The sequence below is a fragment of the Lutra lutra genome, chromosome 3, assembly GCF_902655055.1.
Source record: "Lutra lutra chromosome 3, mLutLut1.2, whole genome shotgun sequence".
NCBI lineage: Eukaryota > Metazoa > Chordata > Mammalia > Carnivora > Mustelidae > Lutra > Lutra lutra.
In genome coordinates this window covers 91,075,864-91,101,805 of record NC_062280.1, presented here as the reverse complement: position 1 = coordinate 91,101,805, position 25,942 = coordinate 91,075,864, and the positions used below count along the sequence as shown (strand labels likewise).

The 25,942-nt window shown below is 36.0% G+C and overlaps 1 protein-coding gene across 1 annotated transcript in view; it reads right to left on the bottom strand.

Moving 5' to 3' along the window:
* LRP1B (LDL receptor related protein 1B) overlaps positions 1 to 25,942 on the bottom strand; it is a 1,982,574-nt gene that overhangs the window by 531,169 nt on the left and 1,425,463 nt on the right. The window contains 2 exon segments of the mRNA XM_047722477.1: positions 22,202 to 22,333; positions 23,819 to 23,940. Of these exon segments, the coding sequence (XP_047578433.1) occupies positions 22,202 to 22,333; positions 23,819 to 23,940 (254 nt within the window).

The window sequence follows — 25,942 nt, the reverse complement described above, 5'->3', positions numbered from 1 at the left end:
ATTGGCTAGTATTTTGGCGAGAATTTTTGCATCTGTGTTCATCAAGGATATTGGTCTGTAGTTCTCTTTTTTGATGGGTTCTTTGTCTGGTTTTGGGATCAAGGTGATGCTGGCCTCATAAATGAGTTTGGAAGTTTTCCTTCTATTTCTATTTTTGGAACAGTTTCAGGAGAATAGGAATTAGTTCTTCTTTAAATGTTTGGTAGAATTCCCCCGGGAAGCCGTCTGGCCCTGGGCTTTTGTTTGTTTGGAGATTTTTGATGACTGTTTCAATCTCCTTACTGGTTATGGGTCTGTTCAGGCTTTCTATTTCTTCCTGGTTCAGTTGTGGTAGTTTATATGTCTCTAGGAATGCACCCATTTCTTCCAGATTGTCAAATTTGTTGGCGTAGAGTTGCTCATAGTATGTTCTTATAATTGTCTGTATTTCTTTGGTGTTCGTTGTGATCTCTCCTCTTTCATTCATGATTTTATTTATTTGGGTCCTTTCTCTTTTCTTTTTGATAAGTCTGGCCAGGGGTTTATCAATCTTATTAATTCTTTCAAAGAACCAGCTCCTAGTTTCGTTGATTGTTCTATTGTTTTTTTGGTTTCTATTTCATTGATTTCTGCTCTGATCTTTATGATTTCTCTTCTCCTGCTGGGTTTAGGGTTTCTTTCTTGTTCTTTCTCCAGCTCCTTTAGGTGTAGGGTTAGGTTGTGTACCTGAGACCTTTCTTGTTTCTTGAGAAAGGCTTGTACCGCTATATATTTTCCTCTCAGGACTGCCTTTGTTGTGTCCCACAGATTCTGAACCGTTGTGTTTTCATTATCATTTGTTTCCATAAATTTTTTCAATTCTTCTTTAATTTCCTGGTTGACCCATTCATTCTTTAGAAGGATGCTGTTTAGTCTCCATGTATTTGGGTTCTTTCCAAATTTCCTCTTGTGATTGAGTTCTAGCTTCAGAGCATTGTGGTCTGAAAATATGCAGGGAATGATCCCAATCTTTTGATACCGGTTGAGACTTGATTTAGGACCAAGAATGTGATCTATTCTGGAGAATGTTCCATGTGCACTAGAGAAGAATGTGTATTCTGTTGCTTTGGGATGAAATGTTCTGAATATATCTGTGATGTCCATCTGGTCCAGTGTGTCATTTAAGGCCTTGATTTCCTTGTTGATCTTTTGCTTGGATGATCTGTCCATTTCAGTGAGGGGAGTGTTAAAATCCCCTACTATTATTGTATTCTTGTCGATGTGTTTCTTTGATTTTGTTATTAATTGGTTTATATAGTTGGCTGCTCCCACGTTAGGGGCATAGATATTTAAAATTGTTACATCTTCTTGTTGGACAGTTCCTTTGAGTATGATATAGTGTCCTTCCTCATCTCTTATTATAGTCTTTGGCTTAAAATCTAATTGATCTGATATAAGGATTGCCACTCCTGCTTTCTTCTGATGTCCATTAGCATGGTAAATTCTTTTCCACCCCCTCACTTTAAACCTGGAGGTGTCTTCGGGTTTAAGATGAGTTTCTTGTAGGCAACATATAGATGGGTTTTGTTTTTTTATCCATTCTGATACCCTGTGTCTTTTGATTGGGGCATTTAGCCCATTAACATTCAGGGTAAGTATTGAGAGATATGAATTTAGTGCCATTGTATTGCCTGTAAGGTGACTGTTATTGTATATTGTCTCTGTTTCTTTCTGATCTACTACTTTGAGGGTCTCTCTTTGCTTAGAGGACCCCTTTCAATGTTTCCTGTAGAGCTGGTTTGGTATTTGCAAATTCTTTCAGTTTTTGTTTGTCCTGGAAGCTTTTAATCTCTCCTTCTATTTTCAATGATAGCCTAGCTGGATATAGTATTCTTGGCTGCATGTTTTTCTCATTTAGTACTCTGAATATATCATGCCAGCTCTTTCTGGCCTGCCAGGTCTCTGTGTATAAGTCTGCTGCCAATCTAATATTTTTACCATTGTACGTTACAGACTTCTTTTCCCGGGCTGCTTTCAGGATCTTTTCTTTGTCACTAAGACTTGTAAATTTGACTATTAGGTGACGGGGTGTGGACCTATTCTTACTGATTTTGAGGGGGGTTCTCTGAACCTCCTGAATTTTGATGCTTGTTCCCTTTGCCATATTGGGGAAATTCTCTCCAATAATTCTCTCCAATGTACCTTCTGCTCCCCTCTCTGTTTCCTCTTCTTCTGGAATCCCAATTATTCTCATGTTGTTTCGTCTTATGGTGTCACTTATCTCTTGAATTCTCCCCTCGTGGTCCAGTAGCTGTTTGTCCCTCTTTTGCTCAGCTTATTTATTCTCTGTCATTTGGTCTTCTATATCGCTCATTCTTTCTTCTGCCTCATTTATCCTAGCAGTGAGAGCCTCCATTTTTGATTGCACCTCATTAATAGCTTTTTTGATTTCAACTTGGTTAGATTTTAGTTCTTTTATTTCTCCAGAAAGGGCTTTTATATCTCCCAAGAGGGTTGCTTTAATATCTTCCATGCCTTTTTCAAGCCCAGCTAGAACCTTGAGAATCGTCATTCTGAACTCTATATCTGACATATTACCAATGTCTGTATTGATTAGGTCCCTAGCCTTTGGTACTGCCTCTTGTTCTTTTTTTTGTTGTGAATTTTTCCGCCTTGTCATTTTGTCCAGATAAGAGTTTATGAAGGAGCAAGTAAAATACTAAAAGGGTGGCAACAACCCCAGGAAAATATGCTTTAGCCAAATCAGAAGAGATCCTGAATTGTGAGGGGGGAGAAAGGGGATAAAAAGGGGTTCAGAAAGAAAAAAAAAAGAAAAAAAGAAACTTTCAGATAGTGGTTGATTTTTTGTTTCTAGAATTGCTGTTCTTCTTCTCTTCAATCTCCCGTTGGATTTGTAGGTGTTTGCAATCTTTAGATAAGCTATTTAGCTGATCTCCCGCTACCCGAAGTAGTCTCAGCCTGCTACTTCTCTGCCATCTTGACTCCTCCTCCTGTTTTTGTTTTTTGAGGTGAGTTTTTCCACTTTGTCATTTTGTCCAGAGAAGTATAGATGAATGAAAGAACAAAATGCTAAAAGGGGAACAATGACCTCAGAAAAATATACACTAAAAAATCAGAAAAGAATGGAAACCAAGGGGAAAAGAAGGGGGGAAAAATGATCAGGCTAGTGAATAGAAGAGAGCCACATAATTGATTTTGGGTGTATTTTGGTCAGTTAGCAGAAACTGCTTCCCAAAATTTTAAAGAAAAAAACATATATATATATATATATATATATATACAAAAAAAAGGGTAAATATGATGAAGGGAGAGAATGTGATTATAAAGATGAAAATGTAAAAAAGATTTAAAAAAAAGGAATTGATAATCTAAGAAGCCGGTTGAAAAAAGAAAGAAAAAAAAAGTTAAAAGAGAGAGAGAGAGAGAGAGAATATGATCGGATGGGAGACTAAAACAAAGCCATACACTAGATTTAAGGTATATTCCAGTCTGCTAGAAGAAACTGTATCCCAAAATTTTAAAAAAGAAAAACATACATATGCAAAAAATATGGTTAAATACAATGAGGGGATAGAATATGACTATAAAAATAAAAATTAAAAATATTTTTAAAAGGTATTAGTAAGATGTTAGTTAAAATAGGAAAGAGGAAAAATTAAAAAAAAAAAAAACAGAAGAAAAAAATAAAGAAAATTTTAAAAATTTAACTTTGATGAACTAAATAATCATGGGGGAAAAGCCATGAATTCTGTGTGCTGTATTCCTCTAGTGCTGGTGTTTTGCAGTTCTCATTGATTAGTAAACTTGGTCTTCTCTGGATGTTCTTTTTTATCTTCTGGTGGAGGGGCCTGTTGCCCCTGTGATTCTCAAATATCTTTATTGGAGGAAGAATTGCCCTGCCCTTGTCAGGGGCCAGGGTAAATAATCTGCTCGTGTTTTCTCTTGGTAGCTTTTGTTCCCTGAAAGCTTTCTGTACAGCTTTGGAGGACAAGAATGAAAATGGCAGCCCCCCAATCTCCAGACCTTAGGAGCTGAGAGTTAGGGCCCCACTCCTCAGTGTGCCCTCAGAGAAATGCAGTCAATTTCTCCTGTCCCCCAGTCTCCAGCTGCCCTCTGAGCTCACTTGGTCTGTGACCAAGGGTTTCTATCTCTGGTGCACAGCCCCATCTGGAGTCTCCACACCCAGCAGATTCCTGCAGTGTGCTCCCATGCCACTCCTCCCAGTGGAGGAAGGGAGTCCCTGGATCTGCCACTTGTGGGGTCCCTGCTCAAAGAGTAGTGGTCTGACTGTGTCTTGGATCATGGCTTATGGCAACCCTGAACTGAGAGCCTACTCCTTGGCTCTGTCTTTGCAGCCAGCTTCCCCACTCCAATATCTGGGAACTCTGCCACACTCAGGTACCCTCAGTATTTCTGTGACACCAAGCGTCCTGAGACCACACTGACTCAGGGAAGTCTCCACCCCCAACTTAGTCACTGGAGTGACATCCCTCCTTAGAACAAAATTCTAAAATTTCTGCTTTTGTGCTCTGCTTTTCTATCACTTGCCGCCAGCTGGCTAAAGGAGGCTCCCAGCCCTCCTCTGCAGTCTATCTTCCTGTATATCACCTTGGATTCACTTCACCACTTGTACTACCTTCCAGAAAGTGGTCAGTTTTCTGTTCATAGAATTGCTGCTATTCTTTTTTTCAATCTCCTGTTGAGTTTGTAGGTGTTCAGAATGCTTTGATAAATATCTAGCTGAATTTCTGGGACTAGACAAAATTTAGATCTCCTACTCCTCTGCCATCTTGCTCCTCCCTCAAGCCTTGGCATTTGGGTAATATGACACAGCAGACCTGCTGGGTGTCAGTGGTCAGAACAGTGTGGAGCTTATGGAAAACCTCAGCAAGGGAATTCCAACACAGGCCCCTAAGATTCTGCAGCAAAGCCATGGTATCTGTACCAGAGAATTATATATCCTTTGCGAAAATGCTCCTGACAGGTTTCTGGACCCTGGAAGAAAACAGAATACTTGACTCTGAAGCTCCAAGTTACCATGGATCTGGAACTAACCATCATGAGTTGTCCTCATACCCACATCTATGTAAAGGTTCTAATCAAGAAAAGAAGGAAAATGAACAAACAAAACAAAACAAAAAGTTAGTTTGTCTTAGGGATCATTTGGCTTAATATATGAGAACAAGATAAATATGAATTAAAGTTGCTTTCAAAAGTAGGCCTTAAAGTGAGTGTAGAGAGGAAAGCACACACACACACACACACACACACACACACACACACACACACAACCTTTCCTAGGGGTAGAATTGTGAGCAGTATACCAAATTATTCACCTTGTGTGAAAGAAGTAGCCTGAAGTACTCATGTATATAGATTCTGAAGTAGTGGCCCATTGCCAGACCATATAGTCATGGAACTGGAAAGAAAATAATTAGAACATTAAAGTTTAGTAGATCTACAGGAACACAACAAGGATGCCCAATCTCACCACTCTTGTTCAACACAGTACTAGAAGTCCTAGCAACAGCAATCAGACAACAAAGAGAAATAAAAGGTATTCAAATTGGCAATGAAGAAGTCAAACTCTCTCTTTGCAGATGACATGATACTTCATATGGAAAACCCAAAAGACTCCACCCCCCAAACTATTAGAACTCATGCAGCAATTCAGTAACGTGGCAAAATACAAAATCAATGTATAGAAATCAGTAGCTTTCTTATACACTAACAAAGAAAATACAGAAAGGGAAATGAGAGAATTGATTCCATTTACTATAGCACCAAAAGCCATAAGATACCTGAGAATAAACCTAACCAAAGAGGTAAAGGATCTGTTCTCGAGGAACTACAGAACACTTATGAAAGAAATTGAAGAAGACACAAAAAGATGGAAAAGCATTGCATGCTCATGGATTGAAAGAATTATCTATACTTTCAATGCCATCCTGATTCAAAATTCCACTGGCATTTTTGAAAGAGCTAGAACAAACAATCCTAAAATTTGTATGGAACCAGAAGAGATCCTAAATTGTTAAGGAAATGTTGAAAAAGTAAAAGAAAACTGGGGGCATCACGTTGCCTGATTTCAAGCCTTACGACAAAGCTGTGATCACCAAGACAGCATGGTACTGGCACAAAAACAGGCACTTAGACCAGTGGAACAGAGTAGAGAGCCCACATATGGACCCTCAACTCTATGATCAACTACTCTTTGACAAAACAGGAAAAAATATCCAGTGGAAAAAAAGACAGTCTCTTCAATAAATGGTGCTGGGAAAATTGGAGACCTATGTGTAGAAGAATGAAACTCAACCATTCTCTTACACCACACACAAAGATAAACTTGAAATGGATTAAAGACCTCAACATGAGGCAGGAATCTATCAAAATCCTAGAGGAGAACATAGGCAGTAACCTCTTTGACATCAGCCACAGCAACTTCTTTCAAGATATGTCTCCGAAGGCAAAGGAAACAAAAGCGAAAATGAACTTTTGGGATTTCATCAAGATCAAAAGCTTCTGCACAGCAAAGGAAACAGTCAACAAACAAAGAGGCAACCCACGGAATGGGAGAAGATATTCGCAAATGACACTATAGACAAAGGGCTAATATCCACGATCTATAAAGAACTCCTCAAACTCAACACACGCAAAACAGATAATCATATCAAAAAATGGGCAGAAGACATGAACAGACACTTCTCCAAAGAAGACATACAAATGGCCAACAGACACATGAAAAAGTTAATCATCATTAGCCATCAGGGAGATTCAAATCAAAACCACATTGAGATACCACCTTACACCAGTTAGAATGGTCAATATTAACAAAACAGTAAACAGCAAGTGTTGGAGAGGATGTGGAGAAAGGGGAACCCTCTAACACTGTTGGTGGGAATGCAAGCTGGTGCAGCCACTTTGGAAAACAATTTGGAGATTCCTTAAGAAATTAAAAATAGAGCTTCCCCTATGACCCTGCAATTGCACTACTGGGTCTTTACCCCAAAGATACTGATGTAGTGAAAAAAAAGGCCATCTGTGAAAAGATTTTTGATTGTATCTTAATTCCTACATTCACCACAAAAGAAGTACAGATAATCAAAGTGCCTTAGTTTTTTGCTTTAGCTGGGCTTCATCATCAGCCACACCAGAACTGGGTACATAAACAAAAAGTTCATGGTGACTGAAATAAGAGTTCGGTGACATGGATTTCCACTTACCAAGGCCAAGCTAGCTAATTTTGCCTCTGAACCTCCAATCTATCAGTAATGGAAAACAACAGTGAGCCCATGATATATAATTCCTCAAGGACATCAGCTGATCTTCTGGTGGCAATTCAACTACATTAGGCACCTTCTAACCTGGAAGTGTCAGATCTTCATTCTCATGAAGACATAGGCCCATTCTAGGTATTGGCTTGCCTTTCTTACTGCAGACTCTCAGGCAACACCACTATACAAAGGCTTATGAAATCCCTAAACTACAGGCATACATTCTACACAACCTACAATCTCCTCAGGTATCCAACTCACAGTGAAGGAGGCATGAGAGTGGGCCCATGACCATGGGATCCACTTGTTTAATCACATACCACACCATCCAAAAGCAGATGGGGTCTCATAGAATTCCAGACAACCTTTTAAAGACACAGGTGAAACATCAGTTTAGGAGTAACACTTTCAAGATGACATCCTCAGGTGACAGTATATTCAGTAAATTAGAGACCTCTATATGGTTCTGTATCACCAACAGAGAAATTCAGGCTCTAGAGACTAAAAGATGAAAACACCAGACTCCTCACTTTCATTCACTCTCAATGATCCACTGGAGGATTCTATACTTCTCTTCCCTGAAACTTTGGACTCTAGGATTGGAGCTCCTGGTTTCCAAAGAGGGCACACTTTTGCCAATGGCCACAAGCAAGAATCCCACTAAACTACAGCCTATGGTTTCTGCCAAGATAGTTTGTAATTCTTGAGTCTAATAAACAGCAGGTTAAAGAGGAGTCACCATACTGGCATACATGACTAACCCTGAGCAGGATAAGGAGGTAGGGCTGCTTTCACATAATGTGGCCAGGGAAGAGTATGTATGGAACCTGAATGGTCCACTTGGGACCTTCTACCACCCTCTTTGAAAAGACACATGCAGCAATCCAAGTCTGAGAAGGGTTACCAAGGATTCAAATCCCTAGGAGCTAAGGTTTGGGTCACAAATCAGCTACCTAGACCTGACAAAATGATAATTGGGAATGAAGAGCAATTAGAATGGATAGGGGAAGAAAAGGAAGATGGTTACCAACTGTGGCCTGAGATAAACTAGCTATAAAGTCTATTAGTCCCACTAACCTCCCTCTTCTAAATTTCCTCACAAGAAGAGAGACCTAAAGGAACTACAGAGTTGTTTCCCAAACCTGTGTAGACACAGATATGTGTGGCAAAAGGGGTGCTCTTTAGCAATCTGAACATGCATTTCTCAAATCTCTGTCTATGGAGAGCATCACTGACTGAATCCACCACTGATATAAGGCCCCACTTCCAACAAGGTTCACAGACAATGATTGAGTATGACATAAATACTGAGGCAGACACACTCCTGTGAAATGCACAACTCGTTCAAATGGCAACTTCGACTCAATAACTCCCAATCAACCTTGCAAAAAATGTCTTAGAATTGTACTGCAGCCTAAGACTTAACCTATCCAACTTTCCTCCCCAGAGGTCAGCCCTATCTCATTAGTCTCATTAGTCTCAATCTCATTAGTCTCAATCCCCTTTATTACACACAGACACTTTCCCCAATCAACCTCATACATGCCAAGATATGAATATTTTTAAATGTGGGTGAGAGAAGGTACAGAATTTCATGCCCCTTAGCCTTTGTCAAAGAGTTCAAACTGGCACAAATAAATATGTTGATTGATCTTCACTATTATCATCTGTACTCCTCTTAGAAAATGGAAAAAAAAAAAAAGAAAAAATAAGACAAAAAAAAAAAAAAAAAAGCAAAATAAAACTGGCAACTCAGAGCTGCCAATACTAAATCACAGAAATGATGTGTAGTTAAGTAGCATCTGTCCCTGCTAGGTCATTTCCAATATGGTCTGCCACAGTCAGTCCCTACTAGGTTTCCCTCTCTCCCTAACTATTCACACAAGAAAGTTCTCCGGCCACTGTTGTCATTTGAGTTTGTGACAATGGCCTAGTACTCTCAATAAACTAAGGTGCAAAGATATCTTCTGGGAATGAGATCATAGGATGGGATGAAGATTTAAGTGACATAGAAAGTGTGGCTACCATAGAGATGGGGATGAAGAAAGAAGACTGTAGGCTTTACAGGGACTTGGGAATTTGCAAAGCAAGGATGTCAGAAGAGCACAGAGTGCAAAGATTTATAGTTCATTAATGAAATACCTGGCTGCAGAATATGGGCTCTGAAAAGAAGCAGAAAAATTACAGAACAAGTACAGTGAAGCAAGCAGATGGAGTCAAATCACTAAAAGCTGAAATAAGGACAAAGATTAGGTTCTATGTGGGGTGATAAATACAGAAATATAGAAATGGATATTCCTATTTCTATCTACCTCCCTGGAAGAAAGTACATGGAATTAAATTTATACTTTTCAGTTTGAATAAATAATTATTCCAGATATTGAATTTCCTGTAAGAACTACCAAGTATTCTAATAAAATAGACATTTTAAATGGCTCTAGTAACCATTTCCTATATAATATATTTAAATATTATATTAGTTTGTTAGGACTGTCATAACAAATACAACAGAATTGATGGCTAAAACTCCAGGACTTTATTTTCTCACAGTTCTAGAGGCTGGGAAGTATGAAACTGAGGTGTCAACAGGGGTTGATTTCATTCTGGGACCTCTCCCTTTGGCTTATAGATGTCTTCTCCCATTGTCTGCACATGGTCTTTCCTCTTTTCATAAGGACATTGGTTATATTGGATTAAGGCCTAAACATATAACTTCATTTTCCCTTAATTATCTCTTTAAGAGATAATCTTCAAATTTAGTCACATTCTGAGATGCTGAGATTTAAGACTTCAACGTGTAAATTTGGGGGGCACATAATTCAGCCTATAATAGGTATCCCCTTGTATCTCAGAGTTTTTTTTTAATCACCTAAGAATGGATGATGCTGAAAATGTCTGAATTATTTTAAAAAATTTCTAAGTAGGAGCAAGGAGTTGTTTATATATTAGCAATTAACATTATGTTCAATCACCACCATCTTATAAGATGTAAGAAAAGGTAGCCTACATGCAAGTTTAGTAGAAGAAAAACAATGTCTACTTCATATTTACAGGGTATGCAGATATTTGAAGAGTCATTTGGCAAACTATCAAATTCATAGCTAGGTATATGCCCAAGAAAAATGAAAACAAATCCCCACACCAAAACTTGCACTTGAATGTTCTTGGAAGTCTTATTTTCAATAGTTAAAAAAGTAGGAACAACTCAAATGTCCATCAGCTGATGAATGAATTAAAAAAGGTGATATATCCATAACATCAAATATAATTCCCCCACATACCAAAAAAGTAAGTGCTGGTATATGCTACAACATGGACGAACATTATGCCAACTGAAGGAATTCAATCATGAGGGACCTCATATTATATGATTCTATTTCTATGAACTGTTTTGAATAAGCAAATCTGTGGAGATAGAGAGTAGATTAGTGCTTCCCTTAAGACAGACAAGTTGGAAGGACTATGAAAATTACTAATGAGCATGAAGTTTCCCTTTAGGTTAAAGATGATGTTTTAAAATTCAATATTGGTGATGGTTGCACAACTCAGTGAATATACCTGAAACCACTGATTTATTAATTTTTAAACACATAGATTCTATGGCATGTAAATTATATCTATAAAAAGTTGTTAGCTTAAAAAAAAAAAAAAGGAAATCTGAGTTTGAGGAATTAACACAAATGTTGAAAAAAGATTTAAAGCCCAAACTTGAAAACGGTCAGAATGTCCAAAAAATTGGAAAAATAAAAAACTAATGTTATCTACATTTTTAAATAATGTACTCCTGTCGGGGCGCCTGGGTGGCTCAGTGGGTTAAGCCGCTGCCTTCGGCTCAGGTCATGATCCCAGGTCCTGGGTTCGAGCCCCACATCGGGCTTTCTGCTCAGCAGGGAGCCTGCTTCCTCCTCTCTCTCTGCCTGCCTCTCTGCTTACTTGTGATTTCTCTCTGTCAAATAAATAAATAAAAATCTTAAAAAAAAAACTGTCTTAAAAAAAATAATGTACTCCTGTCAAAAACAGCATTTACAGTTTATTAATCATAACTAGCAAAGTGTTCATGTTAGAATGGTAACTGAGAGGAGCAAGACAAAATCTTATCAATGATAAGTTCTATTTGTATTTAAAACACATAGCACAAATGTCAAAATGCCAAAATATGGGGTGCCTGGGTGGCTCAGTGGCTAAAGCCTCTGCCTTTGGCTTGGGTCATGATCTCAGTGTCCTGGGATGGAGCCCCACATCAGGCCCTGCTCAGCGGGGAGCCTGCTTCCTCCTCTCTTCTCTCTCTCCCTGCCTCTCTGCCTACTTGTAGATCTCTGTCTGTCAAATAAATAAATAAAATCTTTAAAAAAAATGCCAAAATATGACCCCCCTAAAATGAAGAACTTAAGAAACAAATGAGCAGGGGCACCTGGGTGGCTCAGTGGGTTAAAGCCTCTGCCTTTAGCTCAGGTCATTATCCCAGCAGGGAGCCCGCTTCCCTTTTTTCTCTCTGCCTGCCTCTCTGACTAGTTGTGATCTCTCTCTGTCAAATAAATAAATAAATAAAATCTTTAAAAAAAATAAGAAATAAATGAGCAAAGGAAAAAGAGAGGGAGAGAAACCAAGAAACAGACTCTTAACTATAGAGAACAAATTGATGGTTTTCAGAGGGGAAGTAAATGAGAAGGGATGGGAGAAATAGGGGATGGGGATTAAAGAGTACACTTATTATGATGAAAAAACAAGACAAGGGGTCCATGGGTGGCTCAGCGGTTAAGCATCTTCCTTTGGCTCAGGCCATGTTCCCCAGGTCCTGGGATTGAGCTCTGTGTCAGGCTCCCTGCTCAGCAGGGAACCTGCTTCTCCTTCTCCCCCTGCTCCTGTTCTCCCTTGTGCTCTCTTTCTCTCTCTCAAATAATTAAATAAAATCTTTTTAAAAAAAGACAAAATGATATAAAGGATTAATATGCCAAAATATTATTAGTTGCTATCTGTGTGATAGTATTAGTGATGATTCTTATTTCAATTTTGTTTCATGTTTTCTAATTTCCCATAATATAAAATTTTAATAAAGAATTTTTAAACAAATAAAATATTTATTTAATTATAGATTGAGATATATCATCAATAAGTGTTTGTTGAACTAATGACTAATACTCCTCAAACACATTTTAATAATGTTTAACTATTGAGCTGGTAGATATCTACTTTTTCATTCAATCATCACTATTTTAAGTTAGTAGGGTTTCACACGAACATTGAGAATAACTGAGTATGCAAATATACTCATTGGTATACTCTATTGAATCTATAAGTTCAATTTGATCCAAATGAGATATAAACATCAGTTATTTTATCCCTAATACATTATTAAGGGAGAACAGTAAATGGAAAAAAAAATAAGGCTACAGTCACTATTTAAATAAGGTTATTGATAAGAATAACTAATAAATTTTAGTTCTTACCTCTACTAATCAGTATAATATATCATAGGTAACAAAATTTTTGAATCCTTTTATTCAGAATTTAGAAAATAACTTTTTTTTTTAAGATTTTATTTATTTATTTGACAGACGGAGATCACAAGTAGGCAGAGAAGCAGGCAGAGAGAGAGGAGGAAGCAGACTCCCTGCTGAGCAGAGAGCCCGATGGGGGACTTGATCCCAGGACCCTGGGATTATGACCTGAGCTGAAGGCAGAGGCTTTAACCCACTGAGCCACCCAGGAGCCCCTAGAAAATAACTTTTCATGTTAGTTAGAACCCTGAATTACTTTGAAATCATCAGTGTTTTTAGTATCTTAATATTTAATTTGTACAGGAAGTAGCAACCAAAATGGGGTCTCCCTGTCAACATTTGTTTTTCCCTTGAAGAAAAGAACAGACTCTATAACACAGCCTACTTTCTATGTTCAAACGATGCCAGTCTAATTCTGATTTTGTTCACATAAGTTTTAATGACTATTGACTAAGAAAATAGATGGTTTTAAAACAACAGCTTATAGGTTGTTACTGTTGAAGCTGTTAATATTAAAATTTGAACAGTCAAAAAGCTGGAAGTAGCCCAGAGAAATCATTATTCAGAAGAGTTGGTTTGTTTGTTTTAACTCTTTAAAAGACTCCAGAGCCAGAGAGTCATAATGCTTAAGTAATCTATTCTGGTATTTAATACACTTACAATCAAGTTCCATTTCTGGTTCCATCTGAGTTTTTCCCTACTTAATTTACATTTAGCTCCTCTCATTCAGTCCTCAGTAAAATTAAATAATAAATAAATGAAACAAATAAACTTCTAAGCTAAAGCAATCAACTTTGTTTCTCAACATAGTCCCAGATGAATTCACTGACAGAATGTTTTACTCATAGCAAATGATGGGAGATTGGAAGAAGATTTGCATAATTGCTCTTGTGCACCATAGTAGGCATAAAGAATTGGTAATTGTTGCCAACTACTTCAGAGCTCCTTTTCTGGCCACAAATCTCTGTGAAGGGGCACTTGATGCAATGCTAGAACTCATTCTAAGCATAGTTAACATCAGTCAACATTTAGCCTGCATTGGTGACAAAAAGGAAACTAACCACACTAATAATTCTGTTCGTCTTACACACCTTCGTATCCCCCAGGCAATCCTAGACAGGTATAAGAATTTTCTTGAAAGAACTTTTCTTAAAGAGCTTTTGTGCCAGGGAGTTGTCAGTAGATGATTTAGTGTAAGTTAGTATTATTACATGAAGATTTTCCCAGACCCTGGTCAAAAACTGTAAAGGGGGGGTTTAGGGAGCTGCTGGCTTTTCTTAAAGGATTTAAGCCATAATACAAAAGTTTTCCATATGGTAACATCATTGATAATCTGAACTAGCCATCAAAATTTATCTCTTAGGCAGTAATAGGTGGTGATAAAGATAAAACATCCATAATACTTTGAAAAACAGCCCCTAATGTATTACCAATGATCCCCACCACAGGATATTGAGCCCCTTTTTAATCCTTTCCCTGTGAATATGGGCTGTGCCTAGTTGCCAACTTCTAATAAATAGAATGTACCAAATGTGATGAGATATCCTTTCTGAGATTGGGTTACAAAAGGTCTGGCTTTCATTATGTGTATGCCATTTCTCATTGTATTGTTCACTAGCTCTCAGGGAAGCTAGCAATCATGTTGTGAACTGCACTGTGGAGAGGGCCACATGATAAGAAACTGAAATCAGTGTTCAGTGAGGAGCTGTGACCCTCTGTCAAATAACCCACAAGGAACTGAATCCTGCCAACACCCATATGAACTTGGAAGAGAACTCTCCCTAGCTGAGTGTCCTGAGGAGACTACAACAAGGTGTTTAGCCAACACCTTGATTGAAACCTCATAAACTGACCCGTAGAAACTATAATATAATAAATGTTTATTGCTTCAAGTTGCTAAATTTCGGTAATTTGTTATGTAGCAATAAATGATACAAATATAGTGGGATAAATTATTTTTTTTTTCTCCTTCCCCTTTTCCATTTAGAATGATCATCATTGTTTCCCTTGTTCACCCCCCAAATGAGGCTGTACTAGTGGTCTTCTGTCCCTAAATTTAGCGGGGGCAATCCTAACCTTGGCGAATATAACATCATCATTCCCCCAAACTCCAAGTCCTGAAACTGTCAAATATCTTTCCCAATCATTACCACAATAGGATGACAATTCTCATTAGGAAATTGTCGGGGTTCTGATGTTGGTTACTTCACTACTGGTATTCAATTCATGGTTTATGTCAATCCCAAGGGCAAAAACTCAAATGCAAATCCTGAATGAAGAATTTCATTTGGGCATCTTGAAGTAACCAACTCTCCCCTGTATCCATATTTTATTCACAAACCCACTTTCTTCACTGTTAAAATGAAAATACCACCTGCCTCAACAAATTATTTAGATGAATTAAATGGCATAAATACAAAAATGTTTCCTAACCATATTTGGGCAATGTAGTAAGTGTTCAATAAATGTTAAGGATTTTTTAAATGTTATTTTAATTTTTCTTTCTCCTCAAACTTCCTCTTCCTAGCCCACAGTAGGTAATTAGTTCCAGTTCTAGTCTTTCTACTTTAGCCAAGTCTTTATTCTAAAAGTAGTAAGGAATTCATGGAAAAAATTAGTTCTTTATTCTTCTCAAAGGATCTGCTTACTACACTTACTAATTGCTTCTGGTGAAGAAAAAGTCAAATGATAAAAAGAAATTAAAGATCTACTGTTTATGACTAGTCTAAAATCAATGAAATAACTTTCTTTTTTCTCTATTAACTAGAAAATTGTCTACTTGATTAAAAACTAATGATCAATAATCTCAGAAACTGAATCAAAGCCCTTATTTTTTCTTCTTAAAGAAAGGGTGTCAAAAAGAAAAATAAACTAACATTTTATTGGTTTTCTTAAAATAAGGAAAAAAACACATTTTCAAGGTTAAAAGCACTTTTTTAAGGTCACAATTAACAGAGTTAATGGTATCAATGTACTTAAGCTAAAGGAGACCTCAACATTATCATTTGACCTTACAGCATATCCAGGACTGAGTTTCTGGGAATAAACAGGTAAAATGTTTATTAGACAATGTATTGTCTAAGAATCAAAGTACAGAGAAATCTGAAAAACATTCAGAAGACTGACTTATCTAAAAAATACTTTCTTCACATCTCTTTGGTGCTGCTTTAGTTGTATTTATGGCATTGGATTAAGATACTGTGCTTTCCTCAAACAGAGTAAGATAACTTGTACATCTCTTAGCAGCTATTAATAATTTACTGTGAATTAGTATAGCTAGGTCTTTTGAGAATAGGTTTTGTGTTAACTCGGTTTTGATAAGGAAAAGAGTACAGGAATATATTAGAGTATCAAATATAAATGTAGCTCTGCTGAAAAGAAACCTGAGCCACTAAAAGGAAATATAGCAGCATATGTTGACTCAGGAGAGGGAAAAAGAAAGGTGCCTAAACACAGAAATGATATTCTTCGTGTGAATATATCTAAAGTTGGTATTGACACATTTTACTTTCATGAGGAGTGTTAACTGCCCAAGTGAGAAGTTCCCATGAGGCTTGCTTCTGTGATTCTCCCAATGACAGACAGAATAATATAAATCCCAAATAAGTTGACCAAAGTCTTAATCTTAGCAGGTAAGATTGCATCTTCTGGGCTTTTGGTTTCCAGCAATCTCTGGGGAGTTCAGATGTCTGAGAAAGATGTCTGTTTATGTTTTGAGTTCAGAAATTATCCAAAAATGATTTATGAGATATATACAATAATTTGTTTAACTTTTAGTTCCTCATCTATGCCTGATACTTGTCTATGAGGGTTGTTGAAGTTTTTGTTTTCTTGTGGTAGTTACTACTTTGCCTCTTGAAAGATATACTGGCCTTGACCATGTACAAGTACATACAAAATGCTCACATGATTTGAAAATACAGTCTTGAAGCAATTTTGAAATGACAACACGAAATAGTATTGGTTCACTGTCACAAGAACTAGAAAAAAAATGAACCAGTACTAAAAATTCACTTTGTAGCCAAGGAAATGGCTTTCATAAAATTGAAAAAATGTCCTAAAGCAACAGTATTATATTTAAGCTATTGCTGTTACTGACATAAAAAGAATTCCTTTTATAATTCTTCTGTGGTCTTATTTGGTGACAAAATGGTTACTAAAAATTTTTTGTGAATAGCTGTCTTCTAAGCCTCCAGGGAAAGGGAGAAACTCTCACTTGAGTGTCACCTGCTTCAATTCTTTTTTTTTTTTTAAGATTTTATTTATTTACTTGAAAGAGAGAGAGATCACAAGTAGGCAGAGAGGCAGGTGAGGGTTGGGGGGGGAAGCAGGCTCCCCGCTGAGCAGTGAGCCTGATGTGGGGCTCTATCCCAGGAACCTGATATCATGACCTGAGCCAAAGCAGAGGCTTAACCCACTGAGCCCAGGTGCCCCTACCTGCTTCAATTCTTAAATGGATTTAAGGTCACATGATTCAATGATTCAGTATATGAATCAAAATAAAATATGATCTTCTACAAGCACAAATTTGTAGAAGTGCAATGTAGTTTATCAAGTAATACCAACAATGTCCAAATAAAATTTTGTTTCAGTGGTTATAGGTATAAGATGGCACAGTGTAAAAATTGGAAATAGGTTACTTAATTACCATATAACCTCTTGATCTCTCTGGGTTTCATTTTCCTTATCTGTAACAAGAGGAAATGCTACTATATGGTACCAAATGTTCCTTCTAGTTCTAACATTTAACAATATATGTAAATGTTGTGGAACTATTAATGAGAGATTACTTCATATAAATAGGTGACAGTTAAATGTGTAAATGAGGCAACAGTATTTTGTCATACATTCTCCTTCACTTTATTTTATTAATAGACTTTATTTTTTAGTACAGTTTTAGATTCCCAGATAAACTGAGCAGAAAACTCTCATGTGCTTTTTCCTCTCATACATATGCAGCCTCCCCCACTGCTAAGATCTCATACTGAAGTGGAACATTTGTCACTACTGATGAACCTAAATTGGTATATCCATAGTTTATATTAGAACCTATAGTTCAGATTAGGGATTACTCCTGGTGTTGTATATTCCATGGGTTTAAACAGAAGTTAAAAGGACAAGTTCTTTCAATGTTTTGTCTTAATGGCCAGATCACTATGTGATGGTGTAAAAAAGCATTAAAACATTCCCCATAGTGAATGCCAAGCAATGGCATCTAAATAATAATTTTTGATGCTCTCTTAAAAAAACAGAACTAATAAACAAAAACCCTACAGATCATCCACACATGCATTACCTCAGAAACTATTCCTTGTTTATCTTTTTTCTCTATAGAAATTTAGCTATGATATTCTACACCTAGTAGATAGCAATTAACATTTGTTAATATTGAGTTGGATGATTCAAATTTGAACAAAAGAGATAAAAGATGAAAACAGGAATATACACTTGAAATCTTCAGATAAATAGTCATTCTTTGAAAGACCTTGTATGTTCCACTCCACACTGTAAAGTCTCTTTACGCTAAATGTGACAACTTTCAAATAATAATAATAATAACTATTCTCTGAATAGAATGTTCTCTCTCTTCAAGCAATATCTTATTATGTGATTATTATAAAAACACATAAATACCCTCAAGGGAGGGGAAGGGAAGACTGGATAGAGCATTACTTACTGAAGATCACATTACTAACTGGAGCAATGGGCCTTCTTTGGAGGAATTTCTCCTAAAGCATATTCTTCAAAGCATCAAATTCAATATTCATTCATCAGGAGGAATATAACCCAGTGGGCAAGGATTTTCAAAGCTTTTTTTTTTTTTTTTTTTCCCAGTGGAAGGGACTTTTCCAGTGAAGTGATAAAAATGTTTTGTGCATTTTAAACCTAGCTACAGGGTCTTCTTTCTCTTGTGGATACTATCCAGAATTGCCTCATCTGGTGAAAGAAATCCTTTCACTGCAGAAAACTTTAATTCATTAGGACCAAAACCCAGCAGGACTGAAATCTGTTAATCCTCATGAAATGCACAGGTTTGAACAATGTATTCATCCCTGTAAAACTGTGGTAATAAAATCCTATGACATAAATTATAATGGTTATACTCAAGAAATGATTCTCCTTCACACCATCTCCTTATTGTAATGAGAAGGTTTTGTTTGGTTTGTTGTTTAGAATAAGGATCTACTGTGCCCTTCCATTCTGTCATCTTTATCTTTGATAGATTCCTAAAGTAGGGATTATGTCACAGAAGTGAATGCCCATTAATGAAAGAAGAGGAAATAGAATATCTGCAAAGAGAACTAATAGTGAAAGAACTTATGATCAGGTAAAACATAACGGCCATGGTGAAAAAGAAAAAAAAAAAAGTTGATGCACCAAAAACTGGTTTCTCTCCTTTGTTCAGGAGCAATCTAGACATTTGCCTTCCTTCCTCCCTGAAGGGACTTCACTCAACAAAGCCAGAAAACTTATATATTGGATATAATGGTGTCATAAATCAAGTGGCTGCAACCTTTTCTGATCCTAATACATTTTCATAAAACACAATTAGTAAAGGACCAGATTGTGAAATAGACCGAAGCACAAAAGGTACGCATAGAAGTGGTTGGAGGCTCTTATTACCACCACTGCCATCATCATCACTAGTGTTTTACTTGGTTCCTTATCTATGTACTGTCTGCTGGCCCCTAGGTTTACATATAATGACTTCAAATAGCTGGTGATTTTTTTAATATTTAAATATCTGCTCGGGGTGCCTGGGTGGCTCAGTGGGTTAAGACTCTGCCTTCGGCTCAGGTCATGATCTCGGGTCCTGGGATGGAGCCCTGCATCAGGCTCTCTGCTCAGCAGGGAGCCTGCTTCTCCCTCTCTCTTTGCCTGACTGCCTCTCTGCCTACTTGTGATCTCTCTCTTGATCTGTAAAAAATAAAAACAAACAAACAAAAAAAATCTACTCTCCCTACTGTTCATTATCACCATAATTAAATCCATCTTTACTAGGGAATTTTACTAACCTACTCTCTCTGTACCGAAGAAGTTAAGTAACAACTGGTCTATGCAGATCACTGAACAGAAAGTATAATATAGTCAAAAGAACACAAAAGGAAATCTTTTCCAATTAGAAGCTGAAATATAGCTTCCAGGGCATGTGTGTAAATACATATATATTACATACACACATATATCACATATGTGTATTTTTACAATTTATTACTTTCTATTATTAGGTATCACTACTATTTTCACAGCTCCCATATATACCAGGCACTGGGCCAAGCATTTGCATACATTAATCTTAATATTCCCATACCCCATAAAGTGAGGTAGCTGAGCCTCAGAAATATCAAGTAACTTACATCACGGGGTAGTAAGAGGGTGAACTGGCACCAAAATCCGAGTTGTTGCAAAAGTCTTGCCTCTTCCTACTATATGTTTTCCTGGCCCCAGGTCTCCAACCCTCTGATTCAAAGTAAGTTTTGCATTGCTGTTTTCTGATCAACAATAGGGATTTAGAAACATTCTTGAACATTCTAATTTTATATGACTATTCTATATGCCTACATCCTTATACATTAAGAAGAAATGGATTTTCTAAAAACAATTTCTTCCTAGGAATTGAATTTAAAAATATGGCAGATATGATATAAAGAACACAAAGTTTTGACTAACAACCAGGAATTTCTCTGGGGAAAAAACTACGTTGATGCAAAATAAGTTTATTATGATATTATTATTGGAAATCTAGAAATAGGGAGAGTACTATTCTCTGCAAATAAAAATATCCTCTGTTGTGGTACATTCTACGAAATGTAACCATTTTGCGGCCACTATAAAGCCTCAGAGAGTGAATGCAATTTATGCAAATAATCAGTTTACCCATAAGAAAAAAGAGATGTACTAATGATCTAACCAGGACATTTATAACACCAAATGTTTTAATATCATACCTCACAGAAATTTTCAAATACTTCCAAAAATCATTATGAAGTCTTTAAAAGAATCAAATACATGATAACAGCTGAAACAAGGGATTATGTGTACTTACAAAAAATATATCCATATATACATGACATCTTTTCAAGAAGTTCAAGTTTTCTTAGTTTTGCACTGACTAAATCCTATATGATGAAATTCTAAAGAATAAGATGCATGTAATTAAAAGGGAGGGTAGATTATGCATGGTAGGATAGTGAGCCTCCCATGTATAATGAGGTTTGATCAAACAGCCTTGCTTGATCAAAAATCACATTGTGATTTTGGCAAAATTTACATATTGCTCAACAAAATATACTATATTTGTCTGAATTTCCTTTTAAGAAAGGTCCTTTTTAAAATGTAGGAAGTTTGACCTGTATATGATTCCAAACATTTGATACAAAATTTACTTAAGAAAAGTCATCTTTGAAATATTTGTGAAGATCCCCAGTAATTCATTAAATTGTAGCCAGGAATTTCATTAGCACATGATTAAAAAAAATGTGTTATAGCTGAGGGGAAAATAAAAAAGCTTACAACCAGAATTCCACATACTGATGTGTAAAGATTTTTTTAAGATTATAAATCAAAGAACTGCCTGCTTTTTAACATTAGATAAAATTAAGTCTTCATAAGTACTGAAAAAATACTGCAAACATACATGTACATCTTCAGCACGAAAACCTTAATATGGGAAGCATATGATTTAGCTCGAGGAGAGGTAGAGAAATTTGCTTTTATAAGTTTAGACACACAAATGTAGAATTATAGATCTAAGTATAAATCCAAGAAGCATATCTAATGCTTATACTATGTCTGAACTTAGCAATTAGCACACACACACACAAAAACACATTTTCTTCAATAAATTGGGCAGTGTCTACCATCAATTTCCAATCAGACATTTATATTAGCTACAGAAAAATGTTAGTGTCTGATCTTTTTTTCAACATTTGCTAAAACAAGACGATAAGATAAAATCTGACTCCAAAATAATACATACCATATTCAAAAGTAATTTAAATGGCACAGCATTTATAATTGTTCACTTATTTGGAATTCACTTGCTACTATCTATATTAGAATAGATAATCATTCTGACAATGTTTTAAATTATATTATGTTATACGTATATAGTCAATCAAAATGTTTTGTATATCTTTATATCCGTAATTGAATAAAAGTAAAAGTGTCATTTAAAAAATTACAAATAAAAATGAAGAAACCAAATGCCAATCATGGCATTTTAATGTCCTTGCAATTCAAATGCTATACTTTAGGAAATTTTTACTTGATATTTTTCAGGAAAACATACTTAGAACAATTTGTATTAGGCTTAAATATTCATTACTAATTTGCTTTCTTATTCCACATCTTGACTATCAGAGTACAGAGGGAAAGGTTATACTGCCATCAGGCATAATAAATCAAGTGAAAACATCATACATTAATCATGAATAAAAAACTATTTACCTGCATGGAAATCTATCCCAACAGCAAATGAAGTTCCTGATATAGGCATCAAAGCATCCATTTTGTCACTTGGTTCCAGAGGTATTCCCCTGATTCCTTCATGAACAGAGTACATAAGAAATGACTCTATACCTAATTGGAAAAAAGAAAGAAAGAAAGAAAGAAAGAAAGAAAGAAAGAAAGAAAGAAAGAAAGAAAGAAAGAAAGAAAGAAGAAAAAAAAAAGCCCCAAGAGAATATTTAAAATTAAAATCATTCTATTAACGTTATTTCAGTCTTAATTTTTTCATAAAACATGTTCCTTAGCCTTTTTTAAATTTTTAACTGAATACTACACTTCTGACTAATTGAAAGGTAGATAGATTAGTAGCTCTCAAACTTGAGTATGCACCAGAATGTTCTAGAGGACTTGTTAAAACACAGATTACAGAGGTCCCCAAACCAGGGGCCTAATAATTTGAATTTTTGAAAAGTTTCCAGGTAGTGATGGCACTACTGGTCTGGGAACCATACTTTCATAAACACAGAGGCAGATAATTTTGGAAAACATACCTGGCCTCACAACCCAAAATTCACCCCCTCTTTTCTAATATCCAATTATCTTATTGCTTATATATGATAAACTTTGAGTGTATATATGATTTTACATAGCTACAGAGTTGTTAGTTTTCTAATAAAGTTAATCTTCTTAAATCATTTTGAACACTAAAAACATACCAAGTACTTAATTTTTGCTAATACCTTGCTGTTATAGCTTCAAAAGTATGTTCTAAAATATGCACAGACATAAAAGCTGACTACCAGAAGTCTGCATGCTGATACTTATGAATTTTTCTAATATGCCAGAACATGTTTTTAGGCACATATTTTCTTTTTCTTCTTCTTCTTCTTTTTCTTTTTTAAGATTTATTTACTTGGGAGAGAAAGAGTGGGCACGCACATGTGGGGGTGGGGACAGAGGGCATGGAGCTGGATGCTAGCTAGATTCCATGGCCTTGAGATCACCACCGGAGCCAAAACCAAGAGTCAGAGGCTTAACTGACTGTACCACCCAGGCACCCCAGGTTGAAACCTGTTTTTTAGTAAAATTAAGTCATGATCATTGGATAAAAAGATCATTCTAGAATCAAATTTCTTTGGAACTAAGCACTAGAATCTATGAAACGTGAAATAGGAAGATGGGTGTTTTAGGTTTTAGTTCTTTGGCAGTGATCTTCCCTCTCAGCTAACCAAATCTAAGCCCTCACCACTTCTCTTGTATTTTTTTTTCAAACAGTAAAAAGAATAACTGAATTCAGACCGAATCATAATAGTAACCAGTCACTGCTTTTTATTTCAGCCCTTGCTTATTCAAGTTGAAAGTAGTGTCTACTGGGCTTGCTTAAAACTTTGATAATAAACTGCGGTTCCGGAAAATAACTAATTATGACCTTTAAAGAGCAGTAATACTTAAAACTTTTTAGATGGTAACAATCTTAAATATATGAGACTAAGCAGTGAACCATTGTTCTAATAAGACACTAATATTATTTTTTCTATTTTTAAACTAATTTTTGTGGCCTAAAATTTGCATTGGTAAAGTAAATGCATCAGAATTGAATTTTCCAAGACCTTATACCTTGACATGACATGCGGTTCTTTTGGAGATAGTATCCCACCGTACACATGCAGGTCCTTGTGGTTTCAGATGTTGGTAAACACAGTTGAGAGCATCCGCCATTATTTAGTTGGCAAGAATTGCTGCCTGCATAGGAGGAAAACAAGCAAGAGAAATATTTAAGAAAAATAAAAAGAGTATCATTTGATAGCAATAATTTTTTTTTTAAGATTTTATTTATTTATTTGACAGAGAGAGATCACAAGTAGACGGAGAGGCAGGCAGAGAGAGAGAGAGAGAGAGAGAGGGAAGCAGGCTCCCTGCTGAGCAGAGAGCCCGATGCGGGACTCGATCCCAGGACCCTGAGATCATGACCCGAGCCGAAGGCAGCGGCTTAACCCACTGAGCCACCCAGGCGCCCCTGATAGCAATAATTTGAACAAATATTTATACTTCTGTTGATTTATAAATGCAGCTGCTTCATCGAGGTTAGTATGATGTTTTACTGTCTTGAATAATTTGAAATGGCATAATGCAGCTGAAGTCTGCCCACCCAAAAAAAGTAAATGGAGGTCTGATGTGTGGCATAGTGATTATCCACAGCAATACTGTAATTAATTTATAGTATCAATTAAACTTTGATTACAATTCAAAGGTGCTAAGAGACTAGATCTTAATTATTCCCACCACAAAAACAAAATGATAATATATGATGTGATAGAGGGGTTAGCTAATGCTAAGGTGGTAATCATATTGTAATATATAAATGCATCAAATCAGCCCTTTATGTCCCTTAAACTTGTGCAATTTTATATGTCAATTAGATCTCAAAAAATAAATTTTAAAATAAATAATTAGAAACAGTTTTTTAAAAAGCAAATGACAATGCATGAGAAGATTCAGGGCTATAGAAAAGCAAGTGAAATTGGTTTGTCATGAATGTTATCAGACTTGCAATATTTTAAGATCACAGAAACTAGGAAATATTTTATTATAATTTTTATTATGATATTTCATTTCAACTCTATAGTTACTTCCTTTTCAAGAATATTTTATCTAAATGTGTCAAATCAATAGCTGTTAAATTATACTACTAACTCAATGTGAAGATTATGCCATTAAAAGAAAGGAGGTATATACATATTTAAATAATTTTTAAAGCAAGGAAATAAATTTTGCTATTCCTAGGAACATAATTCTCCCAAAATATATTTAAAACACACCCGTAAGAGTCATCTAATTAATTGGCATATTAATTCTCCTTATTCCTGCATAGCAGCAATGACAAATATTAGTCACGTAATCACAGGTAGGCATTCTATAAAGATGTTCCATTGAATTTACTAGGCTCAATGTGCTAATTAAAGCTGGTAGCGTGACGTTAAGAAATTTACAGTCTTATCCAGCAAGTTCATTAAATATCCCATTTTTACAACATTTTTATTATTCGAGGACATGCAGTACCGTTTACTGGATGTTCAAGCTCTAATATGAAGTGCAATAAATCCAGTGAGAATTACAAAGCGTGATGAAAGCTATATATCAATAGTGCTCTATGGAAAATTCAAAATACCAATGCAGCTCATTATTTCTCATCTCCTGAATTCAAAATAGTCTGATGGGATTTAATTGTTCAATTGAAGCTGTAGTGAGTTCTGTCACTTTTGAAGTGTGAAATACTTCCAATTTGGGAAATTTCTCATCTGGAGATTTACCATACTCTGCCCATTTCCTATGGTTACCAGTTCAGTCAACGTTGGACTCCATCCTATACAAGGCCACATGCTAGGCCTAGGGTTGCCCGGTGAAATTACTACTTTTATCTCTTATATAAACTAATGAAGGTGAATTGACTTATTCCCTCTTTCCTCAAGCTGACTTATATACTAAGATAAAATTTCAGATCTCTGATTATTTTAATGAAAGAGTTATATTTTCAGATTTACAATAATCTATACTGACCTTATGCATATTATAAATTATAGAAAACACATAAACATATATTAATGCAATGCCAAGCTATGGAAATTTGCATTTTGATATTGATCTATTTCAACTACTATAAAGACTGAAAAGCTGAGAAGAGATTGAGAAGAAATGTTTTAACTAGAAAGCATGAAGAAACATCAAATGGAAAGAAGGGGA